The sequence below is a fragment of the Motacilla alba genome, chromosome 20, assembly GCF_015832195.1.
Source record: "Motacilla alba alba isolate MOTALB_02 chromosome 20, Motacilla_alba_V1.0_pri, whole genome shotgun sequence".
Lineage (NCBI taxonomy): Eukaryota > Metazoa > Chordata > Aves > Passeriformes > Motacillidae > Motacilla > Motacilla alba.
The window spans coordinates 14,728,430-14,744,087 of record NC_052035.1 but is presented as its reverse complement, the minus strand read 5'-3'; the positions used below and the strand labels follow the sequence as shown (position 1 = coordinate 14,744,087).

General features: G+C 51.7%; 1 protein-coding gene across 1 annotated transcript; it reads right to left on the bottom strand.

The window, feature by feature from the left end:
- Positions 1-676: 676 nt before the first annotated feature.
- Positions 677-15,280, bottom strand: LOC119710182 (plasmanylethanolamine desaturase-like). The gene is made up of 6 exons (XM_038158904.1): positions 15,063-15,280; positions 11,869-11,988; positions 5,024-5,115; positions 3,445-3,589; positions 2,573-2,785; positions 677-1,812 (listed from the first exon to the last, which is right to left on the bottom strand). The coding sequence occupies exons 1-6, from the start codon at positions 15,187-15,189 to the stop codon at positions 1,691-1,693; spliced, it is 819 nt and encodes a 272-aa protein (XP_038014832.1). The 5' UTR covers positions 15,190-15,280; the 3' UTR covers positions 677-1,690.
- Positions 15,281-15,658: the final 378 nt, after the last annotated feature.

Genomic DNA, 15,658 nt, shown 5'->3' with positions numbered 1-15,658 from the left:
GAGACCTGCCAGTGACTGTGGCAATGGGAACAGAAAAGAGCTCCGTGCAACGGCATTAAGTTCTCCAAGGGTCTGAATGCTTAGATGAAATATTTTGTGATTTTAATGTGCAGAACCCAGCTCAGAAGCATCTGCATCCAGCACTCCCGCTGGAGGAGAGCTGCCAGGTCCCAACTCATTCAGAATCCATCCACCACACCTGCAGGAGTGGAGATCGAGGTCAGTCCAAACCTGACTCAAAACCATCTTACCCTGCTCTCCAGAAGAGAGCTTGAACTTAACACAACTCACAGCCAGAGGAGGGAACATACCTTGACCACCAGTGAGCTTCCAGCCAGGCAAGAACCGAACAAGATCCAAATCACATGAGCTCGATAAAGTGCCTGTTGGGTGTTTGCAGAGAAACTTCTTCACCCCAGTTCAGCTGGGGTTACTCCTTTGCATCCAGAGCAGAATGAATTACTTACACTTCTTGAAAGGCGTAGAAGTCTGCTCTAACACAGTGCCAGGCTCCTAAAACGCTGGCAGACGATCACTCCACCCCTAACAAGCTGTGACAGGCTGCCAGGGGTCTCAGGTGTGGGACTGCACGAGGTGGTGTGCAACCACTGATCCAGCTCTCGCACTAAGTGCTGCCAGCGCAGCAATGAAAAACAGCCACAAGACTTGAACATGATTAGTATTATCCAACTGCTTTGTTATAAATATATTATATACATTCAAACATCACATTAAAATATTATTCCATTACACCAGAAGAGATTAAGGCTTTATATTATTTACAGAAACAAGCAAGCACCTTAAAAAAATAAAAAGAACAAAACACCAGTCATTGACATTTCCCTTCTAACATTACGAGTTTGATACCTTGAGCTCTTGAATACAGCTATTTGCAGTGTGCCCAATGCTAGAACTATTTCAAACATTTATTGTCAGGGTAGGAAACACTTAAAAGAAGACTCGGCAGTGAGCACTCCACACGAACAGACACACGTGTTGTGGGGTGCCCTCCCTCTCCTCAGAGGCTCCTGAAGTTGAAGGCTTATGCAGAAACTGCTCAATTCCACGTGGAGAGTAGAACAATTTTGTTTTAAGGGAATCTGAAGACACTTGAGGATTGGTGGCCCCTGCAGGAGCGGGATTCTCCGAGTCTGCTGCACGTGACATCAATCAGGCTGAACATGATAGTGAAGACAGAGCTGAGCGTCGACCAGCCACCGAGCATCATGATTCCATAGCTCCCGCTGCTCCCCCGTGCTCCGGCAGCGCCCTCGCGCTCCGGCACCCAGTGACACACCTGGCACCTCTCCCTGTAGGTCTCAGGCCACGAGCCGTTGGGAAGCGTTCAGAAATGTTGATACAACACACGTTTCTCTGCCCCACGTCCCCCTGGAGTGCCTGTGCTCCTCTGGCGTGCCCGGGACCTCACGGATACAGCGACGAAGCGAGTTCTAAGGTGTAAGCAGACATGGCTACACAGAAAGGTGCTCAGTGAGAGTAATCATCTTCATTTCAAGTATTGTTTTAAGAATTAGTTCTTTTCGTTGCAGTCTGTGTTAGCACTTTTTAGTTTGTGCTTTAGAGTCTGTTATTCTTTGCAGGTCTTGAATTTGGCTGATGGCTTTATTTTCTTTTTTCTTTTATAAACAACATTGGCAACAAGTTAAGGATTGCAGAAGGCTGGCAGAAGTTATTTGATTTTCTGAGCCCATTTCATGTCATCTGCTCTTGGCTTCTCCCCAGTAAGTCCTTGGATGATGTTCTCCAAACATCTCCAAAATCTTATCTTCTCTAACGGATAATTCAGCCAACCTAAGGGATTGCAAAGGAAAAAGAGGATTAGTTTGTCACAGCATCCAAAGTTCAGCCTTTTTTTAATGAGAAAAAAAAAGCAACCAGCCCAATACTGCTAATAACGGTCAGGCTTAAACTCTCAGGACATAGTAAGACTTAAAAATAGCTCTTTGGGTGGTAAGATTTTTGCTACCATCTGTCAAGTCAGGCTTCTTAATTGTACCATGTTTCTACATGACATTCTGCTAATGAGAATTAGATTTTTTTTCTTGGCAGAGGTTTCAAAACCCACATGAACTGTTTGTCGACGCCAATGACAGAACAAAGAACCAGAGTGGTTTATTTCCAGCTGTCTGATTAACTCGATGATTTATTTAGGACTGAGGTGACTGAGCATTCCCACCTGTAGGTATAAAAGGAAGCCAAAGCTTTCTGCAAACCTGTCCACTCCTCTGAGTCACAATGAGTGGATGCTGAAAATCCAGAAGCCTGGCTTTTAGAAATGAGCATTCCAGACCAGCTGCAGACACTGTGCTCCTCTGAAGGAACAGCAGCTTTAGTGAACAGACCCCATTAGTGGCCAGAGCTCAGCAAGACCCTGGGCAATCAGACCTCAGCACCACCGGCTGCTCCCTCAGGCTCTGAGCTCCTGCAGCTGAGCACAAAGCTTCCCCCGCACTCTGCACAAACCCAAGCAGCTCTCCCGAGAGCCTGGCAGAGCACGTGGCCTGCAGGGCCCTGCAGGTGCGTGCCAGCCGGCCCGGGCAGGGGGCAGTACCCGTGGTGATGCAGAAGTAGGTCTCGTGGGGGGACACGTGGTGGATCCTGTGGTGCTTCCGGGGCAGGATGATGTGCCAGTCCTGCAGGAACACGACCCAGCGTGGAAGGCCAAAGTACGTGTGGGACCACTTGTGGATCTGGTTGGTCATGGTGATGAAGATGATGAGGGCAAAGACGTAACACTCCCAGGGACAGGTCTCATACAGCGCCTCTGCAAAACACCACGGGCAGCTGGGAACAGCAGCTCTGCAAAGGAACACTTCTGCCAGGACAGCGACCTGCCCAGCCAGGGCTGCCTGCTGCTGCAGGAGCTGACAAAGGCCTCAGCAAAGCTGCTGTGGCAGAAGTGTCACAAGAGCCAGTGAGCCATAAGCGATTCCCAAATGTCACAAGACAGGCTGGCAAGTGCCAGAATCTGTCAACACACCATAAACAGGAAGTCAAACTGAGTTTACCATCTATAAAATTAATTTGACCCTTTAGTTCTTGACTTCTGCTTTGCACATGAAGTACCTGTGCACAGAGATGAAGCGTTGTTTTGTGGTACACACTTTGGAACAATGAGTTTCCCCAGGTGCTCACAGCTTAGTCCCTCTAATAAAAAAACCATTTGGCATAACTTCTAATCTTCCTTGCACAACTCTCCAGCCCCAGATTCTCTGCTGAGCTAGAGAACCTCACGGTGCCACCTTTTGCCAGCACACCTCAAAGAAAAGAAAGCTTCCCTCCCTCCTGCCAGGAGCACCATGCTTCCAGCAGCTATTTCTGGTCATATCCCATCCACGGACTCCTCCACACGTCACACGGACAAACGTGCATTCAATAGCAGCAAGAACACTACATCCACAGCAGCCAGAAGCAGCAGCTTACCTGGGGAAAAAGACACAAATTTGTATGCCATGTTTGCCAAGGGGACCAGGGTCATGAAGCAGTTGTCTCCATTGGTCTCTATGAAATCGTGCCTGGTGATTGCTGTGGGGTCAATATGGTGTTCCCTAAAGGGTCTGATGAAAGCCTGGGAAAACAATTGGATAAGCACAATACCACACTCAATAATGGTCTTGGAAAAGAAAAACAGTACAAAAAAATAACCCAAACAAACGCTCTCATACTCTCAAATCTGATGATTGAGTTGAAGAGGGCTCCATAGTACAAAGCGTGTGAACAGGATTCAAACTTGAGGACACTTCAGATCATGTGATTTACATCTGCAAAGCAATTGAGCTCCCCCACACAAATCCAGGTTTTCTTTGCTTTTCGGTTTTCTTCTTCTAAATTTTCACTTAGGACCTTTAGTATGTAATTTTAAAAACAAAGCATCAGCACTCTCATTTCACAGGCAAAATTAGCCTGTGAAATTACTCACTTGCTAAGCAGAATCAACCAAGGGGAAAAAAAAACCACTAAAAAAATCAGGATTCAGCCTACCATATTTATGGGCTACAGATGCCAGCACTAACAGACTAAATGCAAATTAAGTGACTGGACAAAGCAGTGGAAGACAAACAGACCATACAGAAGTCACCTCTAGGAGCAGAAATCACATCTGAACACACAGAGCAATTGTTCTATGGTGTGGGACACAGTTACTGATTTGCCTTTAACACTTCCAGCATGTCCAGCCTGTGCAAAGGTGTCCTGAGCAGCCTCAGCTCGTGGTTATTTAGGGCAGAGTCTCTAGCAGTAGGGTTTTTTAAAGTTATTTAAACTGGGGTCCAGAGATACGGAGATTCAAGACTACTCAGTCTATTGAAGGTGAACAAAAAGCCAAACTCAACAGTTTTAATCCTGCTGTTGTGGTTCGTGTAACTCTGGATAGTAACAAGGAATAGCTCACTTTTAATTATATAAATAATGATCCTTCTAATATTGCAATGTGAGGAGTAATTAATGGTAGCTATTAAGAAATTTAATTAAGAAAACAGATTGTTGCCTGCTACAGAAGCCAGTGCACCTTCCCCTAAGCAACTGGCATTTGTAGCTGCAGGTGTATAATACATATCAAATTAAATCTTCAGTCACCACCATTCTAGTATTACTGACTTACAACAGGGGCCCACAGAAGAGGCAACTGGGAGGTTTTTCCTGGAGCAGCCTCACGTTTCACAAATGTTTAGGAGTTCAGTTGCAGGGACAACTCTCCAAATCTGTGCTCCTGACCTCCTGAACATGCACAGCGCCCAGCCAGGGTCCAACACTTGTGCTGCCACAGGCTGCTCCCCCAGAGCCTGAAGGGTCTGCAAACACTGCGATTGCAACACCGCCAGCCTCGAGGCAGGTGACAAAACAGAGCAGTGCCACCTCGCACGTGTCCCCAGGCCCTGCCCAGCAGAGCCCAGGCCGCCCCCTGGGCTGGTGTGGCACAGAGCCCAGCTCAGCTGGGAGCCCTGGCACTGCTGCAGAAAGGCCCTTCAGAGCTTTCTCGAGCTTAGGAAGAACAATCTCCAACCTTTCCGACGATGGGCAGCTCCACGGATCCCCAGGTATCTGCTCCCCAGTGGAACAGTCCCGAGAGGAAGTCGGCCGTAATGACTCCTGCAACTTGAATGAGAGAGAGAGTCAGACACACACAGCATTTTTACTGACTCAGTCACATCTAATTCTTATTTCACAACTTTGCTTGTTTATCTGCCTCTAACTTAGAGATTTCCAACCATGTGAGACCTACCCAGTCTGAATAAACATACAGTCAGGCAATCAGGAAAAAGAGGTGCGAGACACCACTTGGACAGCAGCAATCTTCATTAAATCTGTATTTGTGCTTAGCCCATCTCCTACGGAGCAGAAATACCTTCCCTAGTGGGTATCTTTCGCTTGGCTGACCCCTGACCTCTGCAGTCCTACCCCTCACCTTTCATTTTCAGAAAGGGAGGAGAAATTAAAAAGCCCTTCTATTATAAATCAGCCCCTGCTGTTGAATCCATTATCCAGTTGGCCCAAACTCTTAAATGCACCAGGAGACACTTCATTCTTTATCTACCCCTTATTACACTGAAGACAGCTTATTCTCTAAGCAGCAGATTCTGTGCATTTGTTCTTGTTTCAGACCACACACGCAGGCTACAGCAAGGGCGGGTGGGACACAATGGCGTTTAGATCTGCTCCTAGCAGCTGAAAGGGCAAGCAGCCTGGGTCCAGGGGAAGATATCCAAACAACACTTCTCTTTGCAAGACTCAAATGCCATTCTCGCTGAGGTAATGCCCCCATTAGCCTGCCTGCCTCCAGCTGCTGCATCATCCGAGTGAAATAACTGCAGGAGCAGCAGCACAAATTGAGGCAAAACACTGACAGCTCAATAGATGCTGCTCGTGCTGCTCCGATGTCAGCGGGTAAAGGGAAGAATGGAGGGTGCCTGGAGCAGTGCATTATACTAAAGCAGCCAGGAAAAAACCTAACTACCAGCAGTCTCGTTGCAGCTGTACTGCAGCAGGGTGTGCTCTCTCCTCTGCGCCCGTGGAGGGTGAGTCACAATAAAAGAGCAAGAGCTGTGCTGAGGCTCCACAGCACCAGCGTGGTGACATTGGCGTGTGTCCTGTCCCCGGGCTCAGAGGGCACATCCCTCTGATGAACTGGGCTCAGCACCCTCACACACCCAGCACGGGCGAGATGAGGCACAGGAGCTCAGCTGCTGCTCAGAGGTGGCAGAAGGTCTCAATGCCCTGTCACCGAGGCTGGGAGGGCAAGAGGAGACTCACAGCCCTGAGCATGGGGGAGATGATACCCACGCAGTCAGAAAAAGCAAGACAGCCCCAGCTCAGGTGTAGAACTGCAACTGGTGGATTCAACACTCACCAGAAGCCAGCTCAGGGCAGCATTAGGGAAGTCCTGACCCACACACATTAGCTTTCCTCCAGCTCACGGAGAGAGGGGCGAGGATGGGCCCAGCCAGGGGTTATCCCCGAGGAGGAGGTGATGCCCAGAGCACACAGAAGGAGGGCAGAAGGACATGAGCTGCAGGACTTGCTCAGAATACTGGGATTTTTTGGTTTGTACGTAGACTGCAGAATAAGGAGGAAGGAAGGCAGCCCAGCACGCAGGGAACCCAAGGGTGCACAATGGACTCCAACCAGTATCAAGCAAACACTGGACTGCCACACACATTTGCTAGAAATGCTGCTCTGTCCTGTTTCCCCAAGCTTGTGATCCTCTGTGTGGGCATCTCCCAGGCACAGTGGGGCCCTCAAACACCAGGTGCCTCTCCCCAGAGCGGAACATGCAGCTGGACAAGCCACGGCCCCAAACACACCACGGACTCAGGGCAGCTCTGTCCTGCTTGTGTCCGGCTAAGAAACCAGGCAATGTGCAGAGCTTGTGACCCAGGAAAGGCCCCTCTCCACCTCGTCACTGCTTCAGTCAAACTGAGACAACCTGCAAGCTCTGCTCTGGTGGGTGACTCTCAAACCACTTCCCGTGGCCAGGCTGCTCCCGGGGCCCGCGGAAGGAGGAGGCCCCACAAGAGCTTCCAGACACAAAACTGCTGTGCACGTTCACCACTAAATGCTGTACTCCACCAAAATTGAATGAGCCCAGCGTGAGCTTGGCTTTGCCTAGATAGAATGATCAAATTGTAACCTGGAAGTCCTACATCAAAGTATACAAAGTTTCATATTCACTGTAAAAATTCAGTTAGAGACTCTGGAGGGGAAGAAACCAGGATACGATGTTATTAAATAACTCGATGCTATTGTGTAACATCACTGAGAAGTACAGCCGTGTTTAATCGGTGGCTGCATGAACTGGTTGAACAGCATTAAATGGTCTGCGTGGCTAACTTCACACAGAAGAAAATCTTGTTGTCTAGATAACAATTTTGATAAACAGACCAGCTGTTTGTCACTATATGCTTATGAAAATGAAATGCCTTAGTCACCTGGAGTCCCCATTTAGCGACTTCCAGTACAGAGAAGGCAGGGGTTTGATATTCTGGCAAGTTACGAGGCTAAGGTTATAATCCTAGACATGTCAATAAGTATAAACTGCAGCAGCTTAAAGAAGAGCTCACAAATTTGGCCAATAAAGCTGAGGAACTTCAAGGCAGAACTGGAGTTGAGAGTGCCCACGAGCAGGGCTGGGACAGCAAATGCACCAGGGCAGCAGCAGTATCACACTGTGACCAGGGCTACCAACCAGTCCTGTCTGCAGAGCCCACGCTCCAGGGACACCAACAGCCTGGGCACGGGCACAGCAGCGCTCCCCTGGCAGCCACCTCTCCCTGCTCCGGGAGCCTTGGGACCCATGCCCTGCCTCCAGCACTGCTCCCAAGCACGGCACACCCATCAGCCCCTGCAGGGAAAGCAGGTCCCCAAGGGATCAGGGTGCTGTCTCCCCAGGGCTCTACAGCAGCAGATAAAGCAAACGCTCATCCACAGAAGCACAGCTCAGAATCACCACCTGATAAACTTAATCCTCCAGCCAAACTCTGCTGTAACTTTAAGAGAGCCCCTGACAACTGGGCAGGCAGACAGAGCTGCCTTTGTCCCCTGGCACGCCCTGGGGACACAGATGGGGCCCTGCAGTGCCAGGGCAGGAGCTGGCAGACCCTGCCCCAGCCCAGGAGCCCCTCCCCAGTCCCAGCCACAGATAATGGTGCCAGCATCACCTGCTGAGGCCAAACCAGCAATAACTGTGCCAGGTCACTTGGCTTGCAAGAGCAACACCCTCCTCCTCCTGGTGCCCCACGGGAACCACCCTGGCTCTGCCCAAGGGCCCCACAGCAGACACCACACAGACCCTGCTGCTGCAACACAAAGGTGTCTCTGCAGAGGGGAACAGAACCAAAGCCTCTTTGACCACAGCTTGAGGAGTTTCCCTCTTCAAGAGATGATGCAGCTGAGAATGGAAGCACAAAGTTACCCACAGCTACCAAGTACCTGATGGTTACTTCAGGCGGGTGAGACAGCGGGTGACACAGAACCAACATACTTGGGCCAGCACTGAAGTAAAGGATCATTTTCCTTTGCTACCTTAGGTTTCTGGTGTAATTTCAAGAAGCTTTTAAAACAAAATTTCAGGTAGAAACTCATTTCAATGCACATAATAAATCCAAGATGAAGTGCAGCAGGATGTGGACACCTGACCCACGTGCCCAGCACTCACTTCAGCCAGCTCTGATGTCTCTGGAGTGTTTTTTCTCCAACATGTGCCACAGCTTTCGTGTGTTACACACTCAGGTCTGGCTCTGCAATGCAGCTGACCAAGGGCAGCCCTGCAGAGCTGCTGGAGCTTGAAACAAAGATGTTCTGGGCCTTGATGAGATCCAGTTTCTGTTCTGAAACTGCACTAAGTGATTTCTTCCTGTGTGCTCTCTTTGGCTAACCCACAACCTCTGCAGTACTGAAACATGTACCTCAAACGGGTTAAAAAATCAGCTGCCCATCTTTCAAGAGAGCAGTAATGAATTGTAGCTTGTATCATGTCACAAGATGTTCCTACAGATATCTGCCCTGTGTGGGGCAGTTCCTAGGAACATAAACAGGTTACAACACAAAGTTAACTCTTCTTTTTTGGTAAGACTGCAATGAACAGCCCCTGAACAAACATGGTTGCAGATAACAGTCACATGCCTGAAACAACTCAACCAACTTGGAAAAAAGGGGTTTAAAATCCTATACAAAAATAGGAGGAAGGAGAGGAAAATGAAAACCAAGACTCATGCTGCAACTTTCCAAACTTTTTATCTAGATGTTATTAGTGTATGAACTATATACTCAGCTCATGTATATTGAATATGCTGGACACCACAAGCTCACCTGAAGGTATGAGGGCTTTCAAGCATTTTATTACATGGCTTGGTGAGGCTTTTCTGCTTACCACACAATAATCCCTGTGCCAGCCTTGTCCCTGGCACGACCAACCTTCAATCACAGAGGCAGAGGCTGCTCTGGCAGAGGCTGCTCTGGCTCTGTGGCACTGCGGGGATGTTGTCCTGCTGCAGTGGGAAACACGGGGGTGTTGGAGCTCCCTCCCAGCCCCATTCTCAGCCAGGGCTGCCTGGCTTAACTGGGTGCTTGTGTGCATGCAGATAAAACACCAAAGTCAGACCTGCACAGCTCTCAGCTTGCAGAAAGAGGAACAGCTCCATGGCTGCCCAGCAGCTGAGGACATGCAGACCAGGGCATGACTGGAGCTAGCACAAGCCACAGCAGAAATCCACCTCTGCCCGCTCTTTTCCCTTTTTCTTTTTTATGACGGTGAGGAGGGAAGGAAATTGTCTCATCTCTGCTAAACCAGCCTGGAAGACAAGAGAGTCCCGTGGCTCTTCCTGTCCAGCAAGCTCATCTTTAGTCAGCAGGACATGACACAGCCTGAGCTGCTCTGAACAAGGCCACCGGGGTGTCCCCTCAGGGCTGCGCTCCCCTGCAGGCCCTGAGTGACTCAGCAGGGCCAGGGCACCTGCGTGCCACCCTGCCACAGCACTCGGGAGGGACACTCAGGAGGGACACTCAGGGAGGGAGGGCTGCCCGACTGCCAGCCTCAGCACGGGCAGATCTCTTCTGTCCTGAGAATCTCCAGGTCAAGGCATTCACAGTTTTGCTCGTGTTACAATTCTGTGTGCCTCTACAGGCACAAAGAAATCAGCTCTGACACGGCCTTTAATTACAGACACAGGGTTTAGGCTCAGAGGAGTGATGCAGAATGTCCACAGCGCTCCATTTCCTAAAGGGAAGCGTGTATTTACATAAGAGCACACAGAGGGTCCCCGTGCAGTGAACAGGTCTGTGCAGCAGAACTGATCCAGCCCACTGGAACAGAGTGCCAAAGACCTGGCAGGAACGGGATCCAGAGCTCTGTCTTTATTAGCAGAATGTTTGTTTTATGACTTCAGCTCAAGGTCAATATTCCAAACCAAGCCTGAGGGAAGCTGTCAGTGGAACACACCTCACCCTGCGGGTGACTCAGGATTCCCAGCTGTGCCCGTGGAGCTGCTCACGTATTTGGGAATCAGGACTTTTATGGACATGACTTGCACAATATGCAATAAAACCTAATAATCACTGTGAATTACAGACATCATTCACACTTCACCTGCAGAAATAATGTATTGAAGGCAGCAAAACAAGATAGCCTGAAGCACTTACTATTTTATGGCACTCATTTTTGTACACACTATCAATTATTTCCACACCGCTTTATTTACACAGAATCCAGATTCTGCTACTTAAATCATTCACTACTACTTAAATAATACTATCAGTGAATTGGCTGCTTTATCAGTTAAACTGGTAACCAGGATATCAGAGAACTCCAGCTTCTATCAATATTAACTCTGAGATGAAAGCCAGCTGCAAGCAGATTGCACCACAGGTTACCCATCATTGCTGAGTCTCTTGTCTGGATGTGCCCTCATCCCCGAGGAGCAGCTCCCATGCCGTGCCCTCTCCATTCCTCCCCACACCTCCACCTCATCAGCTGAGAGCGGGCAAGACTGAATCAGGCCAAGAGAGCTGCTGTGCCCAGAGCAGAGGACACTGCTCCCCCCAGCCCCAACAGCCTCTCCACAGACACCAGGAATGCCCACGTCCCAGCTCTGGCAGGAATTCGGAGCTTCTGTTACGTAGAACAGAGCAGTGTGTATGTTCTTCACTGCCTGAACCCAGTGCACAGTTTAGGGTGGGTTTGTTTGCTCTGTTTGAACTCAGTGGCAATGCACAGCACTGATGATGAACAAGTACCACTCTCTTCTAAAACACACACCCCACACAGGTTAGAGGAAAGCTGTTTTCTCCTGAACATTCTATCAGAATCCTTCACTGGTTCTTCCTCTCCTCCACAGAACAGCTGGAATCAACTTTTCTTACAGTCCTGGAAAAGGTCATCGTTCAGGATAATAAAGGCCAAACATCACATCCTGACATGAAAGCACAATTCTCCAGAACTCTTGTGCTCAGTCTGCAGTCCCCAGCAATGAGGCCAGTTTGATGCCTCAAGCGCCTTTCATGACAATTCCCTTGAGCTTTTGCTTTCTGGAAAGTTCTTGTGAATATTTTTGTCGAGCCATGTGTTTTGCTCCCAACTCTGACCATTTTGACAGCTCCTCTCCTTCTCACTAGTCCTTACACTCGCAGTGACTACACAAGAACACCAAACTTACTCAGCTACACCAAAACTTCCCCTCTGAGGGGCTGAGAAGCCACTGAAAGGCAAAGACAAAGCAGTGCCACGTTCTGCAGAGGGCCTCGGTTTCAGAGGCTCCCGCACAAGTGTCCTCTTCCTTTCCCACAGCAAGGCAAGCCTGAAGCATCCCGCACCACAGGAGCCTTGCCTTGGCAGGGCAGCAAGCAGCTGCTACTTACAGATCCCAACGAGAACCGAGGGCGTGTGCTCCAGCCGCAGGTACAGGAGGAGGTTGTAAAAATTGAAGCAGATCAGAGAGAAGCATAAGATGACAGAGATCCATTCCTGTAGTCTCTTTCCTGTTGGAAAGAACAAGGGAAAAAAAGCATGTTTTACTTTTATCTGAGAGGACATTTTGAAGCCCAAAATAACAGAGACAGACCCTTCTAGTGCCCGGATGACTCGCTCCATTTGTCTGACAGGGAACTGAAACAGAAACTTATTTATCTATGGGAGGTGCACACATTTTCTTAAATGACATTCCTCTTCCCTGAGCCACTACTACCCTCTTCCCTCCGCCCTTGTCCCATTAACAGGGCCAAATCAGGCATCATCTCACACTGTCCTAGTTTCCCTCTCCCTGAGATTGCTGGCATAAAGTTCCTCCACGTCACATCTTTTCTCAATTTGCATTTCATCCAATATTCAGTGTTGCTGGAAGGGCTGAATCCGGGAACAAATTTCTGGCCTCAAGCGTATTTAAATCACCTTGTGATCTGTAATATTTACAAGGCCTGAGGTTTTAAATAAAGCTGTTGTACTGACAGGAAAAAGCACCGTTCTCACCATTCTGTATTTTGGTGGCCCTGGAATGGCTTGTCTAACGTCACAAGTATTCCCCTGAAGCTTCTCCCTGAACTGTTGTCTTGTCTGTGCCTTCCTGCTCCCAGGCAAAGGCTGGCAACTCTCAGCAACTCTGAGATGACAAGGGACAGAACAAGAAAAGAGAAAGAACTGGCACAAATTCTCTCCTGCACCTCGCTGTACCACTTTGTACTCTACGAAAAAATCGTTTACTGCCTACAAAGGGAACAGGCACAGCAGAGTACAGTAACACTTGGGCTGTCAGGTTAGCACAGAAGGCTGCTGCCTGCTCTTCACTGCTGGATCCCCACGAGGCACCGAGGCAGAGCACAGGGAACACTCAGGGTGAAACCTGCAGGATTAGGGCACAGAAACAGACCTCTAATACCCACGGCCAAGAAGAGCTGAGCTGTCACCAGAAGGGCCTGGGCTGCAGGAGGCTCTTAATGCCCTGAGGAGCTGCCAGGCCAGTCCCTGCCTGTTCCAGGGGTCAGCCAGCACAGCCTCCTCTTGCCCAGGGCTCCCTGGAGCAGTTACCCCACAACCCCTTCCCCAGTCCCTCAGGCAAAGCAGAGCACAAGGAAGGCTCGGGGAGGGCTCCAGAGAGGTGCACGTGCTCTGCCAGGAGCAGAGGCACTCTCAGGCCTGGCATGTGCTCAGCTTCTGTCCTACTCCTCCTCTCTGCTGACCTAATGCCCGATCAAATTTCCCCTCCTAAATGCTAAATCAAGTCCTCCTTCTCACTGTACCACGCAAGGAGCAGGGAGAGTAGGAACACAAACGCAGGATCAGTCTTATCTCCAACGTGCCTACAAGGCAATATTTGAGAGTGTGAACAAAGACTTTGACAGGTCAGTTTTAGCGGTTCCAGAAGGGACACGGGTATATAAATCAACATTCCCTGCAGTAGCAGAGGAGAGAATAGTAAAATTAAATTAAGACACAAGACCAGCCACATTTGACAGCAGCATCAGCTCACAACGTGGGTGATTCTATAAAGAGATCCCTGGAGTAATGAAAGTAAGAGTTAATTAACACTCACTTCCTTCATAAGAAAACCACACCCTGATTAGAGGAGCTAAGTGGGTAGATCCTCATGGAACAATTAGCCAGGGCTGGAAAGGAGGCTGGCAGGTCCCCGGAGCTCAGTGTGTGCAAACACCTCTGTGGTCTGAACACAGGGATCCAGTGTGGCTGTCGAGATAGCCAGCTTCAAAAACGCAGCCTCATCTCTGCACTGGGAGGAAAAATCAGCCAAGGAACTGAGTCGGCGCTGATAACTTGTGTTTAAAGGGCACTCAAACCCCACAGTCTGTGAAGGAATGGATTGCCAAAGCCACGCGTGCTTAAAGAAATCAGGGAAACATTCCAGTCACGCTGCTCACTCTGCACAGTCCAATGCAAGCCCCACTCTCACGAATTCAGAATTTGAACGTGATACGCTTCCACCATGATACATATTCTGGCATTGCTTATGTAAATTATTTATGTAATTCCAGAGGAAACCTGCATATCTAATACACCCTCAGCTCCCTGATATATCACTGTACGTGTGCTATGGCCAGCGGGAAGGGCAGCAAGCTCTTTGGGGAGGAAAATCCTTTCCTTATGAGCCAGAGCAGTGGTTAAGTCAGTGGGTGCTTTTGTGTAAAGCACAGGAATCAGTCGCAGTGGCTGAAAGGTGTCACAAAGAACCTGCTCAAGGCAAGCTGTGGGGAGCAAAAGAAACTGAAACAGGCAGACTTGCCCCAGTGACACAAACGAACAAAGGCCTTGGACTTCTTATCACCACATGGCTCTGTGTGTGTGTGAGAACACCTACTTGTGCAGGAATTGCCTCGGATGTGCAAGCTGGGCTCAGCCGATCTGCTGGAAACCACAAGATACCGAAACACATCCACCCTTCCCTAATTCTTCACCAGAGAACGGATTCACTAGGAATGGCAGGAATACCCAGCACCGCTCACACCGCGAGCTAGAAACAAATGACGGCTTTTTTACAAGGAGTTTGCAATTATTTCCACAGCGTAGTCAAACAGCCATTTACCGAGCACACAAATGACAAACTAAATCTTGTTCGACGGGGTCCGAGCGTCAGCAAGAGCAGGACGGGAACTGGAGCACGGCCGTGCCCGGTTCCGAGGGGCCGGGCCTGCCGAGCCCGGGGCATCCCGGAGCCCGTGAGGGGCATCCCGGGGCCCGTGAGGGGCAGCGCCGCCGCTCCGCCGCGTGCTGCGAGCACACCGGCCCACCTGCGCCTCGAGGGGAGCGCTCGCCTGGTGTCTGCCGGCCCCGCAGAGCGGAACGGCCCCCGCGGGCAGTTCGTGGCTGCGAACGCCGCCGCCCGCAGCCCGGCCCGCGCCGCAGCCCCGCTCGCAGCCCCGGCCGGGCCGAGGGCCCCTTCCCGCTCTTCCGGGGCGCCCGGAGCCGGGCCGGGGAGAGCCGGGCCCGAGGGGAGCCGGCCGCGGGAGAGCCGGGCCCGGGGAGAACGGGGCTCGAGGGGAACGGGTCCCGGGGGAGCCGCCGCGAGCGCCCGGCCCGAGGGCCCCGCCCGTCCGCGCCGCCTCACCTGGAGAGTAGAGCTCGGCCAGCTCGCGGGCCCCGGCGTGCTGAGCGCCCCAGCGCCGCCCGCCGCCCTCGGGCTCCTCCGCGGCCTCGTCCCGCGGCGCGGCCGCCCCCGGGCCGCTCTCGGCCATGTCCGGCCGGGATGGGCGCGCAGGGCCCGGACCCGCCCGGCAGCGACGGGAACGGGCCGCGCTGCGGCGGGGGCGGGCGCGCCGGGCCCCGCCCCCAGCGCCTCCCGCCAATCGCCGCCGCCGCCGCGCGACCGCCCGGCCAATGGGCAGTGCCGCCCGGCGCGCAGCAGCCAATGGCGCGGCGGCACGGCCGGCGGCGCAGTGCGGGGCGGGGGCGGCCGGGCCGGGCGGGGCGCGCGGCCGGGGCGGGGCCGGGCCGGGCGGGGCGCGCGGCCGGGGCGGGGCCGGGGCGGGGCCGGGGCGGGGCCGGGGCCGGGCCGGGGCGGGGCCGGGGCGGGGCCGGGGCGGGGCCGGGCAGGGTGGGGCGGCGGGCGCGGTCCGGTCCGGTCCGGGATGGGGGCGGAAGCGGGCCTGGGGCGGTCCCGGGTGCTCCCGGGTGTTCCCGTTCGCGCCGCCCCCTCCGCCCGGT